This window comes from Fragaria vesca, linkage group LG2 (genome assembly GCF_000184155.1).
Source record: "Fragaria vesca subsp. vesca linkage group LG2, FraVesHawaii_1.0, whole genome shotgun sequence".
Classification (NCBI taxonomy): Eukaryota; Viridiplantae; Streptophyta; class Magnoliopsida; order Rosales; family Rosaceae; genus Fragaria; species Fragaria vesca.
In genome coordinates, this window is record NC_020492.1 from 19,110,774 (window position 1) to 19,119,132 (window position 8,359).

The following is an 8,359-nucleotide window of genomic DNA, read 5'->3' on the forward strand; positions in this document are numbered from 1 at the left end:
TTCAATGGACATATTGGTTCAGTGGTCAGAAGGAAGAATTGCTAGCACCATTTCCAAGGGAAAGAGAAAAGGCCTAAAGAACGGCGATTTGCGACTCATTTCCAACCAGCACACTCTAAAATACCACCATCAATCACCTTTCACAATCCTGAATTGCAAGGAGCTCACAATTCTTGAGAAAGCACAACCTCCACCCCCCCAATCCCCTTGCATACTGAGCTTCAAAATTGGGGTACTTAAAAAGCATAGGCCTTGCCGGTGCGAGGCCATTTCCAAACAAGAATTTGTACTCAGCCAGCCTTGCTCCAGGTTGCATTATCACGTGTATGATATCAAGTCTGTTATTCACTGTTTGAGGCATCCGCCACAATCTTCCTTCCGCGGCCCTTTCCCTTGGTGGATTTACTCTCCTTGGCATCTGAAACATGTGGTGGCAGAAGAGCTTTTTGTGAAGGCAATTCAGCAACAAACAGCAAAGTTTGAGCCCATCCAGCATATTTCCCATATTTACTCACAAATGCCTCCGCCACAAGGCTGCAGAGCTTCGATGTCAGACGAGCTCCTGCTAGCTCAGGTATGAGGTATCTTGTAGCAATCTGACCCAGTCCACAACAAGAAAAAATCATTCACACATCAGCACATATTATTCAAACACAAACATCAGCAAATACACCCCAAAACAAAAACAGATTGCTAAAATCTATATGGCCTACTTCCTATTAGATATCATCATACATCATCCTCATAGTAAGAAAATCCGAGAGCAGCACATCATAATAGCGTTAAAAGTCAATCTTTAAAAGCATTACCTTCCACACATGTGTATCAACAGGAATGGCATCGTGTTGATCAAGCGAAAAAAGAGCTATACAAGCTGCCACCTTCGGACCAACTCCAGGCAATGTGGTAAGAGCATCAATCACTTCTTCCAGTTCAAGCTTCCGAAGATTCAAAAGCCACTCTTCACCTCCCCCAGGTTTCGACTGCAACGCCTTCACAGTACCAGTCAAGTACTTAGCCCTGCTCATCCAACAAAACCACCTCTCAATCTTTACAATCAAAGATACAAACTTTTTGACACAATGCAGTTACAGAGTAAAAAAGTAACAGACCTGTAACCGAAACCGGCTTCCCGGAGCTCTTGTTCCGACACCATTGCCAAGCGATCCAAAGATGGAAACTCATGGAACTCGAAACCTGCAACAGAACCCAAATGGGTCCCCAAAGAAGACACAAAGTCCACCATTTTGGTAATCCTCCCAATGTTGTTATTCGAAGAACACAGAAACTGAATCAAACACTCTAGCGGGTCTTGCCGGAGAACTCTAGCCCCGGCCAAATGAGTAGCCAGCTCGGCAAACCTCGAATCCGAAGCCGAGAAAACCTCCCAAATTCCGGCGAGGGAGATACCCATGTTGAGAAAATCAAGCAGAGCGGGCTCGGCGTTGGATTGGGGAGATGAGGAGTGGTGAAGGCAGTATGAAACGTCGCCGTTTTGGAGGTGCTGGAGGGAGACGAGGTGGGACCCGACGACGCCGGTGTACTGAAGAGGGCCGGTTTGTCGCCACCGGAAGGTTTGGCCGGTGGGGAAAGTGAGGGGGAGGGAGAGCTCGGACTGAGTGAGGTTGAGTGGGACCCATTTGGGGGATTTGAGGAGGGTTTTGGGTCTTTTGGAGGTTAGGGTCTGTGGGGTTGGAGGGGTTGGTGGGGGAGATTGGATTGGGATTTGTCTCTTCTTGTTTTTCATGATTGAGAGAGGTCTCAGTTTGAGTGAGAGCATGAGAAATTGGATTTTGGAATTTCAGGTCTGGAATTATTGCAATTCCCTCCAATTCCAGAAAGAGGGAAAAGAGGAGGAGGATGAAGAGTTGAAGATACAGTCTCACGTATAGGCTTCGTCAATAATAAGGTCAAATGTCTATTTTCTTTTCTTTTATTAAGAAATGAAGCTTTTTTATTTCGTGATAAAACATATAAAATGCTGCAACTAGCCTACCGTGAATAAAATACACAACGTGTCACGACTTACGAGTCTCCTGAATAGATCTCGTCATATTTGAAATAACTTATAAGAAAAATATATCTAACTCACAATTATTTCGACAACACGCGTCAAACATGCGGCATGTCGCGCATTATAGATATACATACATACCATTATATAAATACGCTCTAAAAAAGAACAAGACATATACGCATACGGTACATATATACATACCATATTGAGGCATGCCACCTAAAGAAAAAGAAAGAATAAGAAAGAGAAAAAGAAAAGAGAAGAAGAAAAAACTAGACATACTATGTAAGCAAATGAAAAAGAAACAGTTAGGAAAATTTGCTATGAAATTTGAAATGCCCCTACTGTGATGAAAATCAAAATAACTGCATACAATGAGTTCTTTCGGTTTCGTTAAATTGAAATTCAAAAGAGAGGTTGTCATGTTAGGAAATTACGAATTCATCTTTGATCTTTCACCTTCTTTCCTTCTTCATCCAAATACATCATCAAAACAGCACTCATCGGCAACTACGAACATACGTACCTATACGTATACAATATACCGTAAAAAAATACGATATACACCCATGGACCATGGTGCATACATACATGCATGATGCATAACATAGACACAATAAGCACATCAAAATATCAAAAAGAAGGAATAAGAAAAGAAAAAAAAAAAACTAAGGAGATTTGCTGAGCAGAAAAGCAAAAACATCACACACCGAGCTGAAAGACAGAGCAGGCAGAGAGCCCTACTCTCTCTCTCTCTCTGAAACTCCCTCGCAAATCAATCTTCTCTCTCCCTCCTAAAAATGCCAGCTTCTCCTTCCTTCCCATCCGCAGGTAAAACTCTCAAAACCTAAAACCCCTCTCCACAATTTTTCAATTTTGACCCCATAAATAAATAAATCTTGTTTCAATTTTCGCAGACGGCCGCGGCAAATGGAGGAAGCGAAAGCGGGACCCCCAAATCCGCCGCCGGCCTCGCGACGACGACGAAGAAGACGACGACGACGCCGCCGCCGATGACAACAACAACAACGACCTCGACCACGACGACTCCGACCCTACCGCACCCGATCCCGCCCCGCACGAGACCGAGGTCCTCGACGGCGGTGTCCGCCACAACGATTTCCCTCCCGTCGTTCTGCGCGCCGTGAATAGGCCCCACTCCTCGGTCCTCGCGATTGCGGCGGTCGAGCGGGCCAACCACATTAACTCCGCCGGCGACGGCAAGGGTCCGGTGAGTCCTCTGGTGCTGGAGAATGTGTCGCACGGCCAGCTTCAGGCCTTGTCCGCCGTGCCGGCCGATAGTGCGTCGTTGGATCAGGACCGTCCAGATGGCGCCAGCTCGTCTTATGTCATTACTCCGCCGGCGATTATGGAAGGCGGCGGCGTTGTGAAGCGGTATGGGAGTAGAGTTCTTGTGGTTCCAATGCACGCAGGTATAGACTTTTCTCACTGTTCTCTTTTGTCTCTATATCTCACATTTGCTGTGTCTATGACTATTTCTGAGCTAGAAAGTGACAAAATTGCTCGATAAAGTAGTAGAATTTGCGGGGGTTTTCGGTGTCTAGCTGTTGAATTTGGGTTTGGTTTCGCAATTCTGTCGCGGTTACTTTGTAGTGGCAGCTTGGTTTTGAGCTCTGCCTGTTTGGATTGAGATTGGTGCATTAATTGTCTCCTCGTTTGACTAAGAAGCTACTGCTGTTGGCTTTGTGAAATTAATTTAGTGGAGGAATTCAAATGCAATCAACATTTCTTGTAGTGCAAACTTTGGTGATTTCGTCTCTTGTGGAATCAAAGAGCAGAAAGTTTTCTGTCATCTCATAGTTAATAACTCTTAACAAGATTGCTTTATCTGAAAAAGATTTGTTGTACTTCTATACGACCCGCTTATGTGGAACTGTCATGGTGGCTATAACTGATCTGATCCGAGTCAACACATGTCATTTGTTTGTGGGGATGATAGAATGACATTTCAGTAGTTGAATGATTATAAAAAGACATATTGAGATCCTTCTTCCAAACAAAAGATTCAGTTTTGGTTTATAGGAACAGTGTGTAAAAAAAAAATTGCAACTTACTATGGATAATTGCAGAATTGCATTATATGTAGTGTATCTTGTCAAGTCTCTATTTTCCATCAGCTGTAGGGGATAAGAAGATATTCTGACTTTTGTCCTCTTTTTATTGGTGGTGGACTGTGATAAGGCTTTGTGATTCATCTTGTTGCAAACTTCTTTGCATGCTTTTCTGCGGTTTTATGAAGGTGTATATTGATGTATGGATTTTTGTTTCGGGATTCTCCTGTTGGCAGATTGGTTTTCACCTGTTACAGTGCATCGACTGGAGAGACAGGTGGTGCCACATTTTTTCTCAGGGAAATCACCAGAGTTTACTCCTGAGATGTACATGCAAAGTAGGAATGAAATTGTTGCCAAGTACATGGAGAACCCAGAGAAGAGGCTTACAGTTTCTGATTGCACAAAATTAACAAGCCATCTAAATACTGAAGATTTGACCCGAATTGTTCGGTTTCTTGATCACTGGGGAATTATCAATTACTCTGCCGCCGAACCAAGTCCTGAGCCTTGGAATGGTAATTCCTACTTAAGGGAGGAGCAAAATGGTGAGATTCATGTTCCGTCAGCTGCGTTGAAGTCGATTGATAGTTTAATCAAGTTTGACAAGCCCAGATGTAGGCTTAAGGCAGCTGATGTTTATAAGTCATTGTCCTGTCATGACAACGACGACGACGTCTCTGATTTGGACAATAGAATTCGAAAACGTCTATGTGAAAATCATTGCAATTATTGTTCTTGCTCTCTTCCCGGTGTATGCTATCAGTCACAGAAGGAGGTACATCTCTAATTGCTCTTCATGTTATATTACTTCTCTAAGTCCTTTCTTTTATCAATGGGGTAGTTTTTTTGCTATTAGAGTTGAAAGGTGACAAAACTGCAGGCAGTTAACATCCCAATATACTAGAGAAGCTAAAATTTTCTGTTTTTATTGGCACAAGAGTGGTCTAGACAGCTCCTTTGATCTACAATATTCTTTGGCGTGTTGCTTTCATCTTGATGTGACACCTAGTCCTAGGACAAGAAGACTTTAGCTTCCCATTGTAAATTTACGTGCCTGTACCAGACATGATTGAAACTTTTGTCTGAAAATGCTGTTGGAGTGCACATCTTATGGTGCCTAATAAATGTCAGTTTTATATTAGTTGAGTCAATTTGTGTTGGTATGAGTGAAGTAGCTAAAAATTGTACTTGAATGGTGTTTCTAGTATAATGTGCCTACTCTTGTAATATGGTTCATGGTGAATCAGATTGCTTTCCATTAGTGACCTTTGTTTGAATCTGTCTTGCAAAACCTGGTGGGTTTTCTGCATGCGAGAGGTGTAGTTGCGATGTGCATTCATTGTGTCTAAAAGTGCAATTTATTATCAGTTAGCTTTAATTATTTGGTATTGAACGTTATACTGTGGTGTAATGATTTTTCACATAAACATCTCCATATTAATTGCTTCCAGATTTCCCTTTCTGTATTACCATTTTTGACTTGTAATGTGTTTCACACTTAAATATATCCCAGTGCAACTTATGCTATGCTAGTTCAAGTTGTTCAAGTTTGGACATAGGTGTATAACCATCAGGATACTGGATATTTATACTCTAGAGGCAGGGGGATGGCTCATGCTGTAACTTCAATCTGGATGTCTCGCTAGTCAAAACTTAAGTTTAGATAGTATAGGATTGTTCAAAAACATAAAAACAAAATTTTTCTTTAGTATTATCAAAAGTACCACAGTATAAGAAGTGGTCTAGTTGTTTCCTTAATAAAATATAGTTGTTTTGGCTAATACTCAAGGATTTGAATTTGATTAGTCTTTCCTGATGCCTGATGGACGTATGATGGACGTATACCAAACAAGAGAACTCTTTAAATTTTGACAGCGAGTACTTAATACCCCAACCCCGGGTTTGTTTGTGGCATGCCAGGAAATCCCTTTTGAAAGCCTTGGTTGTATTGGATGAGAGTTGTGTGTGTGTGTGTATGTTCAAAACATAATAGGTGACATTATATGAGTTTGTTTACGGACAATGATTCTTGGAGCTGGACCCAACTGGTGGAGTTGATCAATATAACTAATGGGTATCCTGTGCTGCAGGTTGATGTATACCTCTGCTGTAATTGCTTCCATGAGGGAAGATATGTTGTGGGTCATTCAAACGTAGATTTCATACGAGTGGATTCGACAAAAGATTATGCTGATCTAGATGGAGAAAATTGGACTGATCAAGAAACCCTACTGCTGCTTGAGGCAATGGAAATCTATAATGAGAACTGGAATGAAATTGCAGAGCATGTTGGTACAAAGTCCAAAGCGCAATGTATCCTTCATTTTCTACGTCTGCCTGTGGAGGATGGCTTGCTGGAAAATATTGAAGTTCCAGGGATACCTCTTTCATCCAACTCGTCAAGTAGAGATCAGGGCGGATTTCATTCAACTTCAAATGGGAATTCAGCAGGTGATCTTACAGACTTATGGTTCACATCCTTCAAGTAATCGTGATCTATTTCTGACATTCTATGCCTTCTCTTTCTAAAAACTTCTTTGTAGGATCCTGCCTACTAGATGGTAGTTCTGAAAGCAGGTTCCCCTTTGCAAATTCTGGGAATCCAGTCATGTCCCTGGTAGGTGACTATTTACCAGCTTGCACATGGTCCTATATTTACAAATATTTTTCTGGGAAACATCTGCACATGCAAAATTATTGGTACTGAAATACAAGAACTCCACAAAACAAGGTGGACAAGGACTAAGACCATAAGTTACATACTCAAAGTTATGAAGTTTTGAGAATAATTACCTTACATGCTGGAGATAGTGGTTCTGAGGGGTAGATATTTTATCGTGTCCAAGCCTAAATAACAAAAGCAAAAGAACACTAGATAAAACGGATGTAGAGAGGTGAAATTGATGCGTAAATACATTTCTAGGCTAGAGGTTCTCTTAACATAATCTTATAGTTTAAACTGATTAAATGATCAGATATGCTGAAAGGAAAAGAGAGGGAATTCTACTTAGAGATATTATTGCAGAGTTTAATAAAAGGGATAAAGGTTTTCCCAGACTTCTCTCATGTTCTTAAACAGCTAACTTTCGGAAAGTCTTTGTAGGTTGCCTTTCTGGCCTCTTCTGTCGGGCCAAGAGTTGCTGCATCTTGTGCCCATGCAGCCTTGGCAGTGTTGTCTGAGGACAATGGCTTATCTGCTTCTGGAAGTAACTTGCACGAAGGATCAGGAGGACATAGGTGATTCCTTTGTTGTAATATTTTGCAGCGGGACTCATCTTCAATTATTTGCCTTGTTATGTTCATTTTATCAAAATAATTTCCTAGTGGGGGAGTTGTGGATATCCAAGTTTTAAAATTGCACTTTCATGGTGTTACCCAGTACCCACTTCCCCAAATTTATCTGTTGAACCTGTGCTAAATTCCTAATATGACCGGTAAAAGAGGGGTTCTCTAGTACTACTACTATAATTAATGCACTCAAATTCATTGAAATTGATCTTCGTGCTTCATTGATATTGCAATCTTTGTCTAATTTGCAGAACTAATATTTATTTTCTATCTATGTAGGATGAACTTGGAGAGCAGGCATGGTCAAGGTGGCAATCATGGAATTACTGCAAATTCAGTTCAGCAAAAGGGTAGGCCTTGGAGTTTTCATGTTCTTTTCATATTTATTCTCTCTGTTTTCCCTTACTCACTTCCATTTATTTGATCAACCTTCAGAAGAGAACTCAGCAGGACAAGGTTCTTGGGGTACAAATGAGGCAGTGGCAACCCCAGTACCTGCAGAAAAGGTTAAAGCTGCTGCGGAAGCTGGCCTTGCTGCTGCTGCAATAAAAGCAAAATTGTTTGCTGATCATGAAGAACGGGAAATTCAGAGGCTATCTGCTAATATCGTAAACCATCAGGTAGTCCTTTTCTAAATGCTTTCTTGTAATGTTAACTTTATTTCATTTATTATTATTGGTTTCTATCTGTTAGTTTTTAGTAGTTGAACATGGTTTTGAACATCTTAGAAAGGCTTGAACCAGGCTTTAGATGCCTTTTTAGAACCTGACTTCAGCTTATAGGAAAAAAAAAATTATAAGTTCATGTGTTTCATTGTAAAGATGTAAAGAACGTCTGTTGTTCTGTTTATGGGTTAGAGCTATGTGTTTGTCCCTTGCATCGGTGGAAAATGATTAGTACAAGTTATAAATAGGTGTCCGTTATTGTCAGTGTAAATTTAGTATATAATCTTTCGAACAGATTTAAATCTCTCTCTCCC

General features: G+C 41.0%; 2 protein-coding genes across 2 annotated transcripts in view; one reads left to right on the plus strand and one right to left on the minus strand.

Moving 5' to 3' along the window:
- Window positions 1-107: 107 nt before the first annotated feature.
- On the minus strand, window positions 108-1,876 carry LOC101290717 (N-glycosylase/DNA lyase-like). The gene is made up of 3 exons (XM_004290849.1): window positions 1,113-1,876; window positions 810-1,020; window positions 108-596 (listed from the first exon to the last, which is right to left on the minus strand). The coding sequence occupies exons 1-3, from the start codon at window positions 1,778-1,780 to the stop codon at window positions 342-344; spliced, it is 1,134 nt and encodes a 377-aa protein (XP_004290897.1). The 5' UTR covers window positions 1,781-1,876; the 3' UTR covers window positions 108-341.
- Window positions 1,877-2,817: 941 nt separating this feature from the next.
- LOC101291009 (SWI/SNF complex subunit SWI3C-like) overlaps window positions 2,818-8,359 on the plus strand; it is a 6,918-nt gene continuing 1,376 nt past the window's right edge. Inside the window, exons 1-8 of the mRNA XM_004290850.1 lie at window positions 2,818-2,848; window positions 2,935-3,450; window positions 4,326-4,867; window positions 6,183-6,543; window positions 6,636-6,709; window positions 7,196-7,305; window positions 7,678-7,730; window positions 7,819-8,000. Of these exons, the coding sequence (XP_004290898.1) occupies window positions 2,818-2,848; window positions 2,935-3,450; window positions 4,326-4,867; window positions 6,183-6,543; window positions 6,636-6,709; window positions 7,196-7,305; window positions 7,678-7,730; window positions 7,819-8,000 (1,869 nt within the window). The remainder of the gene's footprint in view (window positions 2,849-2,934; window positions 3,451-4,325; window positions 4,868-6,182; window positions 6,544-6,635; window positions 6,710-7,195; window positions 7,306-7,677; window positions 7,731-7,818; window positions 8,001-8,359) is intronic.

What these genes read in the sequence shown, in the direction of transcription:
- LOC101290717 (XM_004290849.1), bottom strand. Translation starts at nt 1,780, where the DNA reads ATGCTCTCACTCAAACTGAGACCTCTCTCAATCATGAAAAACAAGAAG. An exon ending in GAAGCCGGTTTCGGTTACAG is followed by an intron (nt 1,021 to 1,112) that starts GTCTGTTACTTT and finishes TTGGATGAGCAG; the next exon opens with GGCTAAGTACTTGACTGGTA. An exon ending in TTGATACACATGTGTGGAAG is followed by an intron (nt 597 to 809) that starts GTAATGCTTTTA and finishes GGACTGGGTCAG; the next exon opens with ATTGCTACAAGATACCTCAT.